Consider the following 20,790-nt stretch of genomic DNA (forward strand, 5'->3'; position numbering starts at 1 on the left):
TTATTTTTCAAGAAAACTAAGTCGAGCACGAGTTTGGATAATTTTGTGTATCTGTGCTAATATATTATTGAGGACCAAGGAATACGAGCTCCACCATAGACCGTAGTGCATTGCACGAGTCATGGTGGCAGTCGTAATGTTGACCATGGAAAAGGATGATGCTGAAATTTTGACCAAGTGTAACTCTACGGAACCCTTCACGGGCTTTATAGCTCACTACGGATCGTGATGATGGTTCGTGAAGATTGGTTGAAGACTTGAGATTTTATGAAGGCAATCACTATGGACCCCAATATGGGCTGTAGTCAGTACCATAAGGCATGGTACTTGTGTGTGAAAATATGAAGATCATGCAGTGCTGGAGCCAAATTCAAATACCATAGAGATAGACCACTAACCGTGAAGATCGGTACGCTCCGTAGTGCTTTGGTGTGAAACTATGTCGACTTAAGTTTTCCTAGTTGGTTTAGGAGTAGGTTTTTTCTTCTATAAATACCCAAATTTATTATATTTTTAGGGCTATGTAGTATTATTATTTTTTGGATTATTGTGAATGATATTGAAAATACATTATACTACTTTTTGAGATTGAATTTTGAAATATAATTCCCCTTTTCATTCTTCATTCGTGGTTCGTGTGTGTGATTCAAAGGTTACATCTTCATTCATGTAGGTATTGATTCATAAATTCTACATAACTTCGTATTCTTTTACTTGCAATTATGAGTAGCTAAACTCACAACTAGAATTATGGAAACCAAGATAAAATAACGATGTAGGTAAACATGTAAAGTGATTATCGTGATTTGTCTTGCATGCATTGTGATTTTCTTCGTCTATAAGTCTTTCTTGATGAGTGCACAAATTAGGAACCTTCCCATATTCTTTGCTTTCCTGGGAGGGAGGTAGTGATTAGAAAAAGATTATCACGACAAAAATTTGGAAGAATAAAATTTCTTCTAAGTTACTTGAGCCCGGGAGGGGATAGTACTCTGAGGTCTAGAGCGAGGGCTAGTAAAGAACACATTCTGAGATCAGGAGGAGATGAATGATATGAGTCTAAGAAGGACCGGGGGGAGAATTAGATGTTACATAACTTGCTAAATTTTACCAGCAACTCATTAAAATGATACCACTAACACAATTAGTCTACTGAGTTCAACGTCATGGGAAGCACAATCCTAGCTAAATTTTCATATTGTCCGCAACCTAAATTCTAGTTACTTTGTTAGTGCATCGTTAAGTGTTACAAAACAAATCCACAAAGCCCCCTTTTTACTTTATGCACTTTTGTTTTGGGGAAGTAAGAACTACAACTGAAAAGTGCTAGCTAATATACTTATTTCAATCAATTTCCTGTGGGATCGACCCCGACTCTTAGCTGGGTAAATATATTGCTAAGGATCATCTATATTTCTTTTGAGAGGTATACTTGATCGTTATTAGTAAGTATGGCCTAAATATCTAGTCCAACAGCTGGTGTGGGTGGTGGCTAGGCTGGTCCTAGCCCCATAGGCTATAGAGGTACATAATTTGTATGTGGCTTCTCATCAGGTTCAGGAGCCTCATCTCTATAACGGACCAGTGTATTATTTCTCACACGACCTCTAGGTAAGCCTCTTCCCCTTACTAGGGTTCTGTCTACGGGCCCGGGAGCATCACCCCCGATGGCCTTACCTTGCGTGCTATCCATCTTGCAAAAGAGTGAAACAAGTAAGATTCCAAGAAACCAATAAGACACACGCTGCACGAAAGCGAGACAAAAGATGAAATTTTCCTAATATCCTATAGCCTCCCAAACATAAGTCTCGAACGTCTCCGAACTGATCTGTATGACTATCACATCCCAAGCCTAGGGCCTAGATGTGACACGGCGAATGAGACACACGGAGGTACTCTATCCAATCCTCTTAACATTCATATAGCTTTTCATAGGTAAATGACATTTAGTAATAAGCAGAAATGAAAGAGATGACGAGACTAAGGGATTCAATATAGCATAGGAGTTAAAGACAACTTAAACATTGTACACTATGTCCAACGATACCATCTATATTAAAGACTTATCAATAGCTAAGACACACCCCTAGCTCACCCTCAAAATAAAAGTCAAGTACCAAAAAGCAACTAAATGGTCGATACATGACATAACCTAAAAATGATATGATTGTTGTTCATAAAACATGGGAACTCACCAAATAGTAGTAGCCTTCAATGATCAAACATAGCATGGGCAAGAGATTGTGGAGCAACGCCAGTCCCTACATGGTGATATTATTTGGGTAAAAGAATGCATTACCACTTTGAATGTACTAAGTATGTGAGCATGCTATGCAATGAAGAATATTAAGTCATTTATAAACTATATGCATAAGTAAATGCATGCATGATAAATCATCATATGAAACCTTAAAATATTCATTTTGTGGGAAGATAACTGTAACCGATATTTAATACCATGTGAGCTATTATATTGAATCCAACATAACCCCCTACGTTGGCACGGGGAGACTACTTCTTGGGTAGAACTCTGTCAACTTTAATCATTTCTTTAACTTTAACGACTAATTGTGGATCCACTAGCCTAAGCCTACTAGGGCTCCTATGTTGGCGCATAGTTAATGCAACATGAGACTTTACATAAGGACCCCTTAGGCTGAGTCTCCATCTACATGCTATATTCGGTGCTAGGTCAATCCCACGGAATAACATTTAGCTATCATAATAACATAAGAATTTATATAACTTTAGACATCAAATCATCATTCGGTAGAATATCTCATTAAAACGTTTCATTTGATTCAAATATGTGAGAATTGTCCTTTTACATTGAATTCCTTTATTTGGCTAGGAAGCCCTTTCATCATCGTTCAATCATTTCATAAGACTCCCTTAAATATAAATATTTGCTTCATAAAATTTTATTTGGAGTCAAAGGTTTCAATTCGACTTCATATCCACCTAAACAAACTAGGTGGGTTCACTTTATATTTCCCTCAAATACATTTAAAACAATACTTGCATTCATGAGAGTGATGGAAAAGCATCAATTTAAAATATCTCAAACAACCCACTATTTACACTTTAAAGCTATTTTGAAGTCTTCATATAAGAACCTTGATAAATAATTCTTTTCATGAAATTGAAAGTCAATACATATCAATATAAGTAGATAAACTTCAAATAAGCCATAATCTATGCATTTAGAATCATCATGTAAAAGCCCATAAGATTTTATCATTTAAAATTGAAATACTAAGTTGAGAAAACATTTGGGCTCCATTGGTAGAAGAACCCATGGATGAAACCCACATACCGTGGGGAAACAGAATCCCTAATGAAAGCTTGAGAAGGAATGGAGACTTAAAGATGCCTTGAGATGAAACCCTATCTTGGCTTGAAACCTTTGGGAGAATTTGAGAAGAGAGAATTTGTATCTTGAGTCCAAGTGTGAAGAATGAGGGTTTTGGAGGGTTTATGTTCTTTAGATGGGAGAATTTTGCCTTCAAAAGGATTCCATTTTGAGGTAAAACATAGGAAAAGACCAAAATGTCCCCTTTTAAAACGGGTCAAAGATGGATTCACAAGGACCCTTCACAGTCTGTTATGCCCATCACTACACATGGTAGGGTCTCGAGATGTTTGACTTAGGGAAAAGTTTTTGGGAGTTTGCGGGAAGGGTCTATAAAGTTTTTCTTTGGAGACCTTAATTGTTTGTGAAAAGCATCACGGCACGTGAAGCATGGCCGTGATGCACGTCCTGTAGGAGGCTTGTAGAATGCCCACAACAGAAGCACACCACTGTCAGTGAAGAGATCCATGGCCCGTGTTGGTTGCCCGTGGTGCTTACCTTAGGAAATTTCCTGAGGGCTTTGGGGAGGGTTACTACGGAGGGTTCATAGTCCTTAGTTCTCACCAGGGTCCGTGGTTCTCACAACTGTCCGTGGTCCTCATCGTGGTCCCTTCCCTACAGTTCTGAGCCTCTAAATCACCACCATAGTGGCTCACCAAGAGGAGTGGTTTATACCACGGACTGTGATGGCCTCTCGTGGTCGACACCTAGTGCTAGTTTTTCTGCATTTTCATTCTTTATTCCTTGGTTTAGAACTTTCTAAATTTCTGGGGTCTTACAATATCTCCCTCCTTAGAAACATTCGTCGTCGAATGAGAATCATTAGCATAGACAAGAACATGGCGTGAGGACTAGAAACCAACATGAATACAATGATATTTGAAGTGCATCAAATATGAGATCTTTAAACTTTAGCATAAAACATAACTTAAAAATTCAACTGCATGAAACATGCATGCATATGAGGACTTAAGAAAAATGAAACATAAGAGTCTTAGACACTTGATCATGAATAACTTAGTACCTTAGGCTTGAGTAGAATGGAAGAGATGAGGGTAACGTTTCATCATATCCGCTTCCACTTCCCATGTAGCACTTTCAACTTTTTGATTCCTCTAAAGGACTTTCACAGATGCAACTTCTTTGTTCCTCAAACTCTTGACTTGCCATAGCCACAATTTCAACCGAGACCTCTTCATAGGTTAAGTTTTCTTCATCATTCACTACCTTCAAAGGCACAATAGAGATAAGATCACCCACACATTTTCTCAACATAAACACATGGAACACTGAATAAACCATGGCCATTTTGGAAGGCAATTCCAACTCACAAGCAACTTTACTAACACGTCTCAAGATTTTATAAGGCCCTACATACCTAGGGCACAATTTCCCTTTCATACCAAACTGAAACACACCCTTCATGGGTAACACCTTTAAGTACACCCAATTATCCATATATTAAACTCAAGATCCCTTCTCCTAGTATCGGAATAGGACTTTTGAAGACTTTGATTTGTCTTCAACCTTTATCTAATGACTCTCACCTTCTCTAGAGCATCAAGCATCAAATCGAGGCCCAAAAAGGTCATCTCACCTACTTTGAACCAACCAACCGGAGACCTATATCATCTCCCATACAAAGCCTCAAACAGTGCCATCTCAATACTTGAGTGGTAGCTATTATTATAGGCAAACTTGATGAGCGGTAGATGATCATCCCAACTTTGTTTGAACTCTAACACATAAGCCCTTAACATATCCTCTAGTATTTGAATTGTCCTTTCATCCTGCCCATCGGATTAAGGATGGAATGCGGTGCTTAACTTCACCTTGGTACCAAGACCCCTTTGAAATATTTCCAAAAGTGAGAAGTGAATTAGGTACCACGATCCAGAATAATTGATAACGACACATCATTCAACCTCACCAACTCCCGAATATGCAACTTAGCATAATCTTTGGCACTATAAGAGGTCTTGACAGGTAGGATGTGAGCTGACTTAGTCATTCTATCAACAATTACCCATATCGAATCATGAAATTTCCGAGTATGAGGCAAACCCACACAAAATCCATATTCTTATCTTTCTACTTCCAAATAGGTATTCCAATATATTATGCTAGAACACCCGGCCTTTGATGTTTGGCCTTCACTTGTTGGCAATTTAGACATTCGAACACGACCCTTGCTATGTCCTTTTTAAATGTCACCCCACCAATAGAGCTCTTTTAAGTCTTGATATATTTTTGTCGAACTGGGATAAATAGAGTATGAAGATTTATGAGCCTCCTGCAAAATTAAACCCCTTAGGAAACCCACATCCGGAACACATAACTGACCTTGGTATTATAGTACCCCATCTCCCCATTTTGAAAAGACCCCCACCTTCTTTTTCTTTACCAACTTCTTCAATTCCACAAATATCAGGTCAAGGTCTTGTTTTGACTTAACATCCACCACCAAAGAGGATTCGGATCCGTTATGAATAACCATACCACCATCATCGGAACCACTCAAATTTACTCCAAATCTAGCCAACCGATGAAAATCTTTCACCAATTCCCTCTTCCCTTCATCAAAATAGGCCATACTCCACATAGACACTCTACAAAGTGCATCGGCAACCACATTGGCTTTACCCAGATGATAATGCACACTCATGTCATAGTCCTTGAGGAGTTCTAACCATCTTCTTTGCCTTAGTTTGAGGTCCTTTTGGGTGAAAACATATTAAAGACTTTAATGGTCGGTGAACACATCTACATGAACCCCATAGAGGTAATGCCGCCAAATCTTTAAAACAAAAACAATGGCCGCCAACTCAAGATCATAGGTAGGGTAGTTACACACATGCACTTTCAATTGTCTAGAAGCATATGCTATAACTTTGCCATTTTGCATCAGGACACAAGTCAAACCAATCTTTTAAGCATCACAATAAACCACAAACCCTTCCAAGCCTTCCGATAGAGTCAAAATAGGAGTGAAGGTAAGTCGATCTTTCAAAGTTTGGAAACTCCTTTTGCACTCACCCGTCCATATAAATCTAGCCTTCTTTTGGGATAATTTTGTCATAGGAGATAAGATAGAAGAGAATCCTTCGATGAATCTTCTATAGTACCCAAATAAATCCAAAAAAACTCCTAATGTCTGAAAAAGACAATGATCTAGGCCAGTTCTTGACCGCCTACGTTTTGTTATAATCAACCTTGATCCCATAACCAGATACTATGTGACCAAGAAACGCCACCTCTTTCAACCAAAATTCATAGTTACTAAATTTTGCAAACAATTGTCTATCCCTCAACGTTTGGAGCTCCTCAAGTGATTCTTATGTTCTTCCTCACCCTGAGAGTAATTCAAGATAACATCAATAAAGACCATAATAAAAGTATCTAGGTAGGGTTTGAATACCTTATTCATTAGGTCTATGAACATCGTCGGCACATTCGTCAACCCAAATGACATCACTATAAACTTAAAGTGACCATACCTCAATTGGAATGTCATCTTAGGAATGTCACACTACCTCACCCTTGATTGGTGATAAATAGACTGAGATCGATCTTAGAGAAGTGACTTGCCCCTTTTAATTTATCAAATAAATCATTTATCCTAGGAATTGGGTACTTGTTCTTAATAGTCACCTTTTTCAATTAGCGGTAATCTATGCACATTCGAAGCAACCCATCCTTATTCCTTACATACAACACGGGAGCACCCCATGGTGAAATGGTTGGCCTTATGAACCCCTTTTCTAACAAGTCATTTAATTGTTCCTTTAACTCCTTTAATTCTGCCGCGTCCATGTGGTAAGGAAGAATAGAGATAGATTAGGTATAGGAGAGGAGATTGATACCAAAATCAACTTCCCTTTCGGGAAGGACACTGGGAAGGGCATCGGGGAAGACATCTAGAAACTCATTAACTACAGGAACTGACTCAATGAAAGGACTTTTGGAGTCAACATCCCTAACCCTCACAATTTGATAAATGCAACCCTTAGCAATCAATATTTGGGCTTAAGACAAGAAATGAACCTACCCTTCACTACCGAATCATGACCCTTCCATTCAAGAATAGACTCATTTCGGAATGGAAAATTGACTCGACGAGTCCTACAATATATATAGGCATAAGATGCCTACAACCAATCCATCCCAAGTATCATATCAAAATCTACCATGTCAAGCTCTATAAGATCACAAGGAACAACTTTATGCAATATAGACACAAGACAACCTTTATAGATTTTTCAGCCAACAACCGACTCACCAATAGGGGTAGACACCAAATAAGACTCTACTAACATTTTGGGTAATACATCAAACCTAGTAGCCAAGAATGGAGTAACAAATGATAAGTTTGCACTCGGATCTAACAATGCATAACGTCAAAAGAACAGACCTTTAATACATCGGTTACCACATTTGGTGCTTCCTCAACCTCTTGCCTCTCATACAAAACATAGAAGCGGTTGGTGCATTGGCCACCTCCTTGAGCTTGTTGACTGTTAGTAATTTGGCTCTGAGGCCAACCACCACCTCTACAATCTCTAGCATGGTGACGCAACTTTCCATATTTGAAGCATGCATTGGAGCTGGCTAAGCACTCCTCTTTTTGAGTCCTCCCACACTTTCTACAAGCGAGGAAAGCTTGATCACCAACATTCTCTCTTAGGGCCATTAGGTTAGCACCATTGTCTTTGTAGAACTGTGGAGGAAGAGTATTAGTGCAATCTTGTCCCACAAATCATTTCCCACCTTGGTCCTTGTCATTACCACCAAAATCGGACCTTGGGGAATTGAATCCTCTACCATCGACCCTAGCCTTCTTCAACCCCCTTGACCTCTCCCTCAACTTCTCTTTTTCAATTTATTCTGCATATGTCATTAGTCGGGAGGTGTCCATCTCTTTGACCAACATGGCCGTTTTGCATTCTTTAGACACCAAAAATGAACTTGATCATCCTTTCCCTTAGGTTTTAGACCATGAAGGGAGCATACTTGGAAAATTTAGTAAATTTAAGGGCATACTCCCCCACACTCATAATCCCTTGGTAAAGGTTGATAAACTCTTAGATCATGGCCTCCTAGCTCCAATGAAAAAAAGTGGTCTAGAAAGACATATTTGAACTTTTTCCATTCAGTCAACCCCATATCTTCACCTCTCTCAATGACTAATTTCTCATACCAAACTCTTTCCATACCCTTGAGTTGATAGGCCGCTAGCTCGGCCTTTTCATTTGGAGGAATACCCATAATAGCCACAATCTGGTAGACCTCATCGATAAACTCTATAGGGTCCTCATTGACTTTAGAACCATCAAACTCAAGTGGATTCATCCTCTTGAAATGTTGGATACTAGAAGCCAAATTTTGCACTTGAGGAGGAGGAATATCGTGATTCCCTTGGTTGGCTACAGCTTGAGCCAACAATGTGATGATATTTTGAAACTCTGCATGGGTTACCCCTTTTTTATGGTGTGCAGCATCGGGAACTGGAAGAGCTTGTCCTCATTATCAACCCTTGCTCTTGAAGGTACTTTTCCTCAAGGCATTATCTAGAGAACACAAAATTAGTTGTGAGTTAGAGGAAGTCTTAGGACACTCTAGGGCATGACATGAATGTGAAAGAAGTGAAAACTTTCCTAATCGTCCTATAGTCTACTATTCATAGTTGTGGCGCGCTTTACAATCATGAATAAGAACCTAATCAATATGGTATGTTGAACTCTGAGAACTTTTTCAAAATCTTAAGCTTTGATATCAAGTTTTTCACAATCCAAGCCTGGGTCTAGATATGACACAATGAATCATACACCCAGAGGTACCCCACCCAAGCATCTTAGTTTCATATATCTTTTCATAGGTAAATGACAATCATTAATAAGCGAAAATGAAAGGGATAATGGGACTAAGGGAGTTAAAGTCAGTTTAAACATCATACACTATGTCTAACGATACCTTCTACATTAAAGACTTACTAGTGGCTAAGACGTGTCCCTAGCTCACCCTCAAGATAAAAGTCAAGTACCAATAAGCAACCCAATGGTCTATACATGACAAAAGCTAGAAAAGATAGGAGTGTTGTTCCCGAAACATGAGAACTAACCAAATAGTAGTAGCCTTCAATGATCGAACTTAGCCATAGAGAGGAGAGTGTGGAGCAACACCAGTCCCTACATGGTGATATCATATGGGCAAAAGTATGTGTTAGTTCTTTGAATGTACTAAGTATGTGAGCATGTTATGTAATAAAGAACATTAAGTCATTTATAATCTATATGCATAAGTGAATGCATGCATGAGAAATCATCAGATGAAACCTTAAAATATTCATTTTGTGGGAAGATAACTGTAACCGATATTTAAGACCATGCGATCTATTATATGGAATCCAATATAACCCCCTATGTTGACACGGTAAGATTGTTTCTCGGGTACAACTCTGTCAACTTTAATCATTTCTTTAACTTTAACTTTAATGGCTAATTATGGATCCGCTAGCCTAAGCCTACTAGGGCTCCTATGTTGGTGCATAGTTAATGCAACATAAGACTTTACATAAGGACCCCTTAGGCCGAATCCCCATCTACATGCTACATTCGGTGTTAGGTCAATCACATGGAATAACATTTAGATACCATAATAACATAAGCATTTATATAAATTTAGACATCAAATCATCATTCAGTGGAATAGTTCATTAAAACATTTCATTTAATTCAAATATGTGAGAATTGTCCAATCATAATCAATCCCTTTCTTCGACTAGGAAGCCCTTTCATCATTATTCAATCATTTCATAAGACTCCCTTAAAGATAAACATTTGGTTCACAAACTTTCATTTGGATCAAAGCTTTCAATTTGACTTCATTTCCACACAAGGAAACTAGGTGGGTTCACTTCATATATCCCTCAAATACATTTAAAACAATACTTGCATTCATGAGAGTGATGGAAAAGCATCAATTTAAAACATCCCAAACAACCCACCATTTACACTTTAAAGCTACTTTGAAGTCTTCATATAAAAACCTTGACAAATAATTCATTTCATGAAATAAAAAGTCAATACATATCAATATAAATAGATAAAATTCAAATAAGCCACAATCTATGCATTTAGGATTATCATGTAAAAGCCCATAATATTTCATTATTTAAAATTGAAATAATAAGTTGAGAAAATATTTGGGCTCCATGGGTGGAAGATTCCATGAATGAAACCCACATACCTTGGGGAAATAGAATCCTTAATGAAAGCCTGAGAAGGGAATGGAGACTTGAAGATGCCTTGAGATGAAACCCTAACTTGGCTTGAAACTTTTGGGAGAATTTGAGAAGAGAGAATTTGTGTGTCTTGAGTCCAAGTGTGAAGAATGAGAGTTTTGGAGGTTTTAGGGTCTTTAGATGGGAGAATTCTACCCTCAAAATGACTCCATTTTGAAGTAAAACACAGGAAAAGACCAAAATATCCCCTTTAAAACTGGCCGAAGCTGGCTTCACGGGGACCCTTCACAATCTGTGGTGCCTATCACATCCCGTGGTGGGGTCCTATGATGTTTGACTTGTGGAAACGTTTTTGGGAGTTTGCAGGGAGGGTCTCTAAAGTTTCTTCACGTAGACCTTAACTGTCCTTGAAAGGAATCACGGCCCGTGAAGCGTGGCCGTGGTGCAGGTCCTACAGGAGGCCTACAGAGTGCCCACCACGGAAGCACACCACGGCCCGTGGTGGTTTCCCGTGGTCTTTACTTTGGGAAATTTCCTGAGGGCTTTGGGGAGGGGTCACAACGGAGGTCTTCAGGGTCCGTAGTTCTCACCACAATCTATGGTCCTCATCGTGATCCCTTCCCTGCAGGTATAAGCCTCTAAATCACCACTACGGTGGCTCACCATAAGGCGTGGTTTGTATCACAGCCCGTGATGGCCTCCTGAGGTCGACACCTGGTGCTATTTTTTATACATTTTTATTCTTTGTTTCTTGGTTTAGGACTTTCCGAATTTTTGGGGTCCTACAAGGACTCTACTAGACATTAGTTCTGTACAAGTGAGATCGATGAACCTGGAGCTCTGATACCAACTTGTCAAGACCCAATTTTTCGAGTCATGATAACACCTACTAAAACCCTCCAGTAGGTAAGTCAACCCGTAATCCAAAACGACAAGTAATGAGTTTGAAGGCAGAAACTAAACAAAAATAGGCAATTCTAAGATAAACAGAATAGATAAGCAGAAACAACCCAAAACATATATATAAAAAAGAAGATCCCTCTTAGAACTTGAAAGTCACAAGTATAGAGCCACTAACAAAATGAGTACAAGTCTCAAAAGTGGACCACATAAATTGGAATGTCTCAAAATGCAAAAAACTAGTCAATATATACAGATGGAGACCAAAATAGTACAAAATACCATGTGCTCACCCCATCTCTAGATCAGATTATTGTAGGCTCAATATCAACGCTAGTCACTAGTGCTCGGACCTACATCACAAAAATGATGCAGAGTATAGTATGAGTACCAAAACTCAGGTACCTAGTAGGTATCATAAACCGACTGAGCTTGAAAGGTAAAGGTAATATGAAAAGAAGGAATAGAGTAGAACAGAGGTCAAGAGAGAAAAGCTATAATGTAATAATAAGATTCACACGAGTGTATAAAGGACTAACTGAAGTAAGATACAAACTAAGGCCTACTTGGTCCAAATCATACATTTCTAAGTCAAGCACTAGTCAAACCTAATCTAAGGCCCAACATGCTTCCAATAAATAGCAAACAAGTATACAAATACTCCACATAGCATAGGGGATCAAATAATAGTATAATGCATGCTTACAGTTACCCGATAATCCCCAAAATAGGCCTAAAACATGAATTATAAACACCTATGCATGATTCAATAGCTACCCAACCCAAATTTCAACTGATCAACATGCAATCATATTCTTAAGCTCAATCTAAAGGAGGGGAAGTCGCAGCCTACCTGTAGGACAAACACGCGTGCTCCAAACTACTCTGTCGGAGCTTTTCCCTTGCGAACGTCCTCAGATCACTGCCACACTGTCAAAAACATAATCAAAATGTCATTACGGTGGTTTAGACACTAAAGACACAAAAAATAGAGAAGAACCAATTTGGGAGTCAAAAATAAGGATGTGGGACCCGCTCCGATAATTCTAGAATTGACTCGTCAAGAGATCCTAAACACTACCCCAAATTTGTGTTCCAAAATGAAACACAATTTGGGGCTCGGAGCAGCCCAAACAAGCACATGCAAATATTTAACAAATTTATCACCATTAAAGAGACATGACATCAGTTATAACCAAGAAATTAATAGAAACGAGGTCTCAAATGCTAAAAACAACCACACGACGATGATCCTCATGAAAAACACTACAATCTAGGCTCTTGAATCACCAAATTCAAACCTAAAATGTCTAAGAAATCATCTTCCAAAATTTTTCAAAATTTGATCTTGAAAATGAGCTATGGCAGTAGCTAAAAAAAATTCGTACCTCCAACGAAACATCAAATATGAATTCCAATCATGCCAACGCGTTCTCCTCAAAAAATGATAGCCCTAAGAATCACCAAAATCGGACCAAAAATGACTGAGATATCAAGTCTCAAAAGTTTCCAAAATCAAGCTCACAAAAAAGGTCGTGGCAGCAGGTATTTCACGAAATTTACCTCAAATGGAGACCCCAAATCAGTTTTCGAGCTCACCAACGCCTTCCTTGTAAAAAAAAACCATAAGATGGACCTTCGAATAACTAAAATTGAACTTGAAATGAGAGAGTTATGAAGGGTTGAAGTTGAGAAATGAGGTTGAAATAGGCCTAGACCAGATATATATATTAGCTGAAAAGCTGATTTTTTTCCCAACTTTAAAATCTCCAATGGGATGCTGGAGATTCGTTTGGAACTCAATAAAAATAAACTAAGTACGCTACACTACTAAATTCGACGTTTCGGACTCAGTGGCGCAGTCGGAATTTCCATACAAAGTTATTTTGATTGAAAGTAAGTCCCACACCCAAGTGTCATTTTTAGCCAACTTCCACAACGAGGCACGGGATTAGACTGGAATCCTCGGAAAGTAAACGAAGGTGGTCGTTCTAGACCAAACTTGACATTCCAAAACTTATCGCACTGGCAAAATTTTCATCCAAACGTATCTTCCAAGAATGTTGACCAAAGTCAATCTCAGGTCAAATTTCAAAGGCTAAAATGTCAAATGGCCCTAAACTCGTACTGAATATCTCGATACTCGAACTAACTATACTACTTGCCTAATTTGGGCATTCCAAAACTGATGGAGCCATCAGAATGCCATTCGGGGGTCGTTAACCTTATATTTTGACTAAAGTCAACCTTTCAAGTTTCAACAGCTCCAAAATGGGGAAACGAGCATAAAACCGAAACGAAAGATCAGTGCCATCAAATCACAAATGACTTGGAGTCGCTATAGAAATGCTATAAACGATGAAAAGGAGACATTAAGACAAAAATGGCATGGAGGGTCATTAAACAATTTGGGCTAGACAAATAATTTGATTTGATCTTAACCGACTAAAATTTGAATTGATTGAGCGGGTAATTTTGTGACCTTTGAGTATTTCTTATCATCTTGTCTTTTGCTTCTGATTGTTGGCTTAATCCATAACGGAAAAACAGAAGAGTAATCCTACTGAAGACTTGAGGCACAATCAAGAAACAAAGAAGAAGAAGCTAATTTCCTCTGAAAAAGTAAGCTAATCCATCGTTTTTCCTTTCGTTTTTCTATCATTTCTTTCACAAATTTCATTTCGGTGTTGAAATACATTCAGTTTATTGTTTGGGTGTTGGGATTTAGTAAAAATCTTGGATTAGATGACAATGTGAACAGATTTTTTTGGGGGGAGATTCTTCATTTTTTTCATCCTTGTTTATGTTTTACAGACCAATTTCATTTTGGTGTTCAAATACATTCAGTCAGCCAATTATAGGGTTACGCAAATTTTGGGGATTAAAGCTTATTTTTGTGAAATTCTCACTAATAAGCTGTTTAAATAGTCGTTTATATTCATAAATTGTCAGACACGTTAATTGGTTTTCTTGGAGATTCCTCTTCTTCTTTTTTTTTCATCCTTGTTTATGTTTTACAGACAAATTATCGGCGAACTCTTGCTCTATGATGGATCGAAAGGGCAACAAAACACGTTCTTCTCCCGATGTACTCAGCAAACTCCCTGATAATGTAATTGATGGGATTCTTATGCGTCTGCCTTTTCGAGATGCTGTGTGCACAAGCATTTTGTCCAAGAAATGGAGATATAAGTGGCTTAGACTTCCAATTACAAAGTTTACCCTTTCATTTCAGTATCGGAAAAGCTGCCCTCCTATTGACAACTTATTACATTTCCTCTCTAAAAAAGGCATTCAACATCTTGTTCTTAGACTTCCAAGACGATTCAAAATGCCTTATTTATTTTTCACATGTTTGAAGTTGAGGCATCTGTATCTCCAAAACTGTTTATTACTTCCTCCAATAGCCTTCAAAGGATTTGATTGGTTAATTAGCCTAGAACTACATGATGTTACAATTTACTCCAAGGGGCTTGAAAGTTTAATTTCTAATTGCTCGTTGCTTGAGCAATTGGTTCTAAATATCTCAGATGCGTTAAGCGACATCATTGAAATTAATGCTCCCGTGCTGAAATCTTGTGACTTCATGGGCGATATGGCAACTATCTGCTTAAAATGTGTCCCTCGTTTGGCAAAACTTTCTCTCACGCATTATCGTAAGGACTGGAAAAAGTTTGATGTTGTAAATTTTTTGACATCAAACTTTTTTAAGTCTTGTTCTGATCTCGAGCATCTTCACTTGAATTACACGGTAAATGTTGCTTCATAACTCATTCTATTTCATTTTCTGTATTATACATTATTTGGCCTTCGAGTCATCCTGATTTTTGGCTTGTTCTTCCTAGGTCCCCTTGGCTAGAGGCCAAGAAATACCAACAAAGCTTCCCCTTGATTTGATGTGTGTCAAACATCTTTGCATGTGTATATATCTTGACAGGGATGAGATTCTGTCTGCTCTTTGCTTGATAAGAAGCTTCCCATTTTTACGATATCTGGAAATTCAGGTTCTCTTTTATTTCTCTTTTTATGTGGTGGCTTTCTTCTTTTTATACTCAAATTATCAATAAGCTTAGGTAGTTGAGTTTTGATGTCTTTCTTAGATGGAGCTCAATGTTATGAATTCTATGCCGGCTCTAGAATGTCTTGAAGTGGAAGCTTTTCCAGATGTGATATTCAAATACCTAAGGGAAGTTAAGCTAATAGAAGCTGATGGCGGTATGCTGGAGATGCAACTTATCAAGATTCTGTTAGCCAAGTCTCCGGCGCTGGTGAGAATGTTAATCAATCCCCACAGGTTTTTGAAAAAATCTGCAATAGGCAAAGGACTTGATAAGCTAACAGAATTTGAGCGTGCATCACCTAAAGCAGAAGTTCTCGTTAAACTAGTATAAGTACCATCATGTTCAATCGGAGACCGTGATCATGTTTTGGGTGTTGACGTTAAGAGATTGAAATGAATATTGATGCAGTATAAAACTTGTGTTTTGCCGTTATATTGAGAGAAGTCTAGACATCACTTTTGGGATATTAGCAGTCTGGATGGTTTCTATAACTTTGTCTTACTGTTACATTACATTACTACAGGAATTGAAGCTGTGGTTGTATATTTCATCTTTCAAAGTTTAGATTTTGTTGGTCATATCCCTATGGAGATTTAATACTATAATAGCACTAAATTTTTTCTTACATTATTCACTTTTTATGTTTGAAAACTATTCTGTTTACAATGCCAAAATGTATTGCCCTGGTTAAAGTCATTTTTTATACTTATCTTTTGGAAAAAGGGCCAAAAATGTCCTTGGACTATCGGAAAAGGTTTTACCATTAAATCACCCATGTCTTCTCCTTAAACACCACCAATTGAAACCCATATTTTTCACTGCTTATCCTTGTCGGATTATTGGAAAATCCACATTGCTTGACATTTTAGCAGCTGGAACTTCGCCTACAAGTGGCACTCTTCTCTTAAACTTTATTCCACTTCACAGTCCTCCGTCTTTCCGCAAGCTCTCAGCTTATGTCCCTCGACATGATTCTTGCCTTCCGCACGTCACCGTCTCAGAAACATTTGCCTTTTCTGCCCGTTTCCACAACCCGAAACTTGCGTGATCTGTTCTTAGTTGGATTAGACTTTCCCTTGGATCCTGGTTCAGGTTTAATCCTTGGAATCCTAAGTTCATGAGATCAACCATATGGAATGCACCTTTGAGCAATTTGGTTGTTTCTTGCACATGCAATAAAGGACAATATGTACTAAAAGAAATTGCTATTGATGATCTCTATGGTAATTTTGTGCCTTTAAAGTTGGAGCCCTTAGCACACTTACACAAATAGCAGTTTGTGTTCTATTTTAATGGTGATTTTCCTTCTAGTATTAAAGTCCTTAATGACACGGGGCAAATTAGGGACTGCACTGTTATATACAGGGATTCAACTTCTCTATTTGGTGTTGTGGATAAGGTCTTACACCGCACAAGCAGACAGGTGTTTGAGTGCACATGAGAATGCACCATCAAAATTGTAGATACAGCTGTTGATACATTAGTTCTTAACACTGCAACTGTAATTATCTGTTCAAACTTTCACAACTCTATCAAGATGAATAACAAGAAAACTCTAGTATCATGTGGAATTCAATGCAGTTGGCACCAATGCTGAACATTGTATCTTGGAATCTCAAGCTAGCTGTTCATTCACTGTTGCACGGAATAAATTTTGTAAGACCCTTGGCAGGGGTACAAAACTTGTAGTCCATAAGTCACATGAAAAATGCACTTCATACTAATGCGATTATTTACAAGAAGAAAAGAAAAATAGAATACTTGATCTGTCAGCAAGCAGTTGCATCAGGATGTATAGTAATTCACTTGAGGATAAAGTAGTACTTGAGTCGAAATCAGTTCATCATTCAACATTATTGTTTACTAGCTCGGACAATTAATTGATTCACCAAATTGGTTTTGAACGGCTAAGAGCTTGTAAAAGATGACACTCGATTTTTATTGAGCTCGGTTGAGACTAAGTTATTCGCTGGTCATAGTCAATCTGCAAACCAAATCAACAGCTCCAATAACAAGGTAGTCGAGGGAAGACTATAACAGCTTTAACCAGGCTCGCAATTTCTAGTGAAGCCTGGCTCTGTGGGTGAACCCCCTCACAACCCTCTAGATCTTCCCCTGGTTGCTTCTAGTACCTATTATCATCAATCGGTTGGCTATTTGAGGTGCTGGTGCTGCATATTGTTTGCTGCTAAAATTTCATATTTCATCTAAACCTACCAGTTGAAAGGAGAAAGAAGCGGCGAGGTCAAAGGAATTATAGAAGAAGAAATAATCCTTCTAGATAAGTAGTTACCAGTGATACAAGATTGGTATTTCATACTCTTGTTATAACAATTAATCAATGATCTATCCTAAGCATTGTTTGCATTTTCAATAATTTCATTAAAGTTGAAGATTTTGAAAAAGGATTAGTCTATATATAACATGTGATCAAAAGCTTGTATCTGTTTGGCAGGTGGCAGGTATGCTGTGAAATTAGTCGAGGTGTGCGAAAACTAACCCAACACCATAGTCATAAAAAAAATGATGGATGAGGAATCATTTGAATATAATTTGCATTTAGCATTATAGCATGGATATATCAAAATTACCGATTGCCTAAGATTGAACTCAAGCCAAGAGCTTTTGATTGAGCTTTTAACAGATGTCAATGACCGGTTAGTCACAATGAAAACAGTTCCCGACTTGTAATAGAGCATATTTACGTTTTTCATTAACAAATTCATATTTACTGAATTTTAAAAAATAAAATCCTAAAATTAGTTCTTTAATTTCAAAAATGCTACGTCGCTATAAAAAATTACCTTAACCATTTTCTTTTATCCCTCCAGATTCGATTCACACCCGGCCCAACTAAAAAGAAAAAGGTGGGATAATTTTTTATGAGAAACTTGCGTAAATGTATCATATTAAGAAAATATTTACTATTTATAGCAATAATATTTTTTGCTCACTGAACACTTATAATACAGTTTTAATACATATTATCGAAAATAATTTATAAAACACATATAATATAAGTTTTATTCATGGATAATATATTTATCATATAATTTAATACACTTCTAAAATATTGTGTCGATTTCTTATCAAACAAACATAATATATTTTAAAACACTTATAATACATTTATATTAAATACATAATTCATTTTTAATACATGACAGATTTATCATAATATTGCTATGTATTGCTATGTATTGCTATAGATGGTAATAAATAAAAAAGTATCGCTAAAATCAATAATTATTTATTAAAAAGTGTTCATCCAAGTAATTTTTCCATATTTATAGCCACGTGACAATTTTGGAATTTTGAATAGCTGCCTGATCACATGAAGTCTCTGAGCAAGTGGTTCAGGACTTGAACTCCAATTGCAGATAATCGTATAATAACTTGCAAACTATGATTCCATCAACTTGTTGTGTTCACTTACTTCGTTCATTTCAAAGACATGAAAGTAGAGGAAAATGTTAGTTACCGCACTACTCAACTTATCAATTAGTTAGTGACAAGAAGTTATCTATCACAAATATTGCTAACTGCTCGCAAATATCATTAGCCAAATGACTCAAATTCACCATTTTTGGCTAATGAAAACTGCTTTTCCTATTAAAAAAATTCATGTTTTAAAAAAATAAAATGGCACCTATTAATAATTAAAACCCCAGCCCTCGCCATTTTAAACAATGTTTGAACCAAGGTTACTGCAATTCACCCAAATATATGTGTACCTTGATCTCTAGCTCCACCGTTGTTTTCAGTGATTTGTATATTTTTGTGGGGACAAACACATCGTCTAGTCACTTTAGTATTTTTATAAAAAGTAGTATTGTAACTCTCGTGTTACAAAAGTAAGTTTAGTAGTGATGATTGGTGATATTAACCTCGAAAATTTGTGATGAAGGGAAATCAAAAAGTAACACAACATATCATTCTATTTTATGAAATAGATTAGAAAGATGAAACTCTACTTCTTTTTAAGCTTGTTTTCTTTTTGATGGAATTTATTTTTTGTATGATAGTATTTTACTTGGAAAGAAAAGAGAGTATATGTGCAACACAGGGATAAAAACAATAAAAAGACAAAGGTTGTAATGATTCTCCAAGTCATTTTTGTAACTCAGAGTAGACACTAGAGTTATGCTAAGCGTAGGTGCCGGCTGTTATTATTTGAGGTTGGAGATCGGGTATTCTTGTGAGTGTCACCCATGAAGGGTGTGATGAGATTCGGTATGCGGGGTAAGCTTAACCCAATGTATATTTGGCCTTTTGAGATTCTGAGGAGAGTTTGAGGGGTTCCTTATATGTTGGCTCTACCTTCAGCATTTTCGGATATACATCCAGTTTTCCATGTTTCTGTGTTGCGTCGGTACATCCCAGATGAGTTCAACGTGCTTTGTTATGATTTAGTTATGCTGGATGATTGTCTGACCATTGTTGAGAAGCTGGTTGCTATATAAGTCAGAGATGTTTGTGAGCTTCGTTCCAGGCCCATTACTGTGGTTAAGGTCCAGTGGCGACACCATCTGACGTAGGATGCTAATAGGGAGACCAAGCAATAGATGTAGAAGCAATTCCCTAGCTTATTTCAGCTTCCAGGTTGGTCCTTGTCTTTACTTTCATGAATGAAATTTCTATAAGTATTAGATGATGTAATTACCCTCAAAGTTATTTTAGTGTTTCTTTTTCCGTTTTGTCATTTAGAGAATTCCTAAAGCAACTCCAGGTCATTTATCACCTGTTGGCATCGGTGGCTTAGTTGCCTTGTCGTTCGTTTCTATTTTAAGCTTATTTCCCCATTTTGGAGCTTTATAACTTGAAAAGTTGACTTAAGTCATAATTTAAGGTAAACAACCTCAAAATGGAATTTTGATGGTTCCCTCAACTCTGAAATGACCAAATTAGGCTAGTCGCATGGTCTGCACGAGTATTGAGGATATCGGTACGAGTTTGGGGCCATTTAACATTTTTGCATCTAAAATTTGGCCTACGGTTTACTTTTTTCAACATTCTTGGAAAACGCATTCGAATAAGAATTTTAATAGCACGATTAGTTCTTAAATGTCGAGTTTGGTCTAGAATGACCCTCTGCTCACTTCTCGAGGCTTCTAATCTAATGTTGAGGCCCATTGTAGAACTTGGCTAAAAATAACACTTAGGTGTGGGACCCACTTTTCATTAAAATGACCTGATATAGGAATTATTCGACTTGGCATTGCAGTGGCGCAGCGCGC

The 20,790-nt window shown here is 37.5% G+C and overlaps 2 protein-coding genes across 2 annotated transcripts; one reads left to right on the plus strand and one right to left on the minus strand.

Moving 5' to 3' along the window:
- Positions 1-1,516: 1,516 nt before the first annotated feature.
- On the minus strand, positions 1,517-8,701 carry LOC129899798 (uncharacterized). The gene is made up of 3 exons (XM_055974812.1): positions 8,393-8,701; positions 7,764-8,069; positions 1,517-1,693 (listed from the first exon to the last, which is right to left on the minus strand). The coding sequence occupies exons 1-3, from the start codon at positions 8,699-8,701 to the stop codon at positions 1,517-1,519; spliced, it is 792 nt and encodes a 263-aa protein (XP_055830787.1).
- Positions 8,702-13,839: 5,138 nt separating this feature from the next.
- On the plus strand, positions 13,840-16,131 carry LOC129900556 (F-box/FBD/LRR-repeat protein At1g13570-like). Its single transcript, XM_055975553.1, has 4 exons — positions 13,840-14,114; positions 14,513-15,243; positions 15,338-15,496; positions 15,593-16,131. Exons 2-4 carry the CDS (start codon positions 14,539-14,541, stop codon positions 15,881-15,883), a joined length of 1,155 nt encoding a protein of 384 aa, XP_055831528.1. The 5' UTR covers positions 13,840-14,114; positions 14,513-14,538; the 3' UTR covers positions 15,884-16,131.
- The last annotated feature ends 4,659 nt before the right edge of the window (positions 16,132-20,790 follow it).

Source organism: Solanum dulcamara, chromosome 8 (genome assembly GCF_947179165.1).
Source record: "Solanum dulcamara chromosome 8, daSolDulc1.2, whole genome shotgun sequence".
In the NCBI taxonomy this organism is placed as follows: Eukaryota; Viridiplantae; Streptophyta; class Magnoliopsida; order Solanales; family Solanaceae; genus Solanum; species Solanum dulcamara.

Bases quoted from the DNA above. Each gene is read 5' to 3' on its own strand.
- LOC129899798 (XM_055974812.1), bottom strand. From the start codon at position 8,701: ATGAATCCACTTGAGTTTGATGGTTCTAAAGTCAATGAGGACCCTATA. The intron at 8,070-8,392 runs GTATGCCCTTAA...CTTCCTCCACAG, and splicing joins GGGATTATGAGTGTGGGGGA to TTCTACAAAGACAATGGTGC. The intron at 1,694-7,763 runs GTCTGTTCTTTT...CTCTTTTGCAAG, and splicing joins TGGTAACCGATGTATTAAAG to ATGGATAGCACGCAAGGTAA.
- LOC129900556 (XM_055975553.1), top strand. From the start codon at position 14,539: ATGATGGATCGAAAGGGCAACAAAACACGTTCTTCTCCCGATGTACTC. The intron at 15,244-15,337 runs GTAAATGTTGCT...TGTTCTTCCTAG, and splicing joins ATCTTCACTTGAATTACACG to GTCCCCTTGGCTAGAGGCCA. The intron at 15,497-15,592 runs GTTCTCTTTTAT...TGTCTTTCTTAG, and splicing joins TACGATATCTGGAAATTCAG to ATGGAGCTCAATGTTATGAA.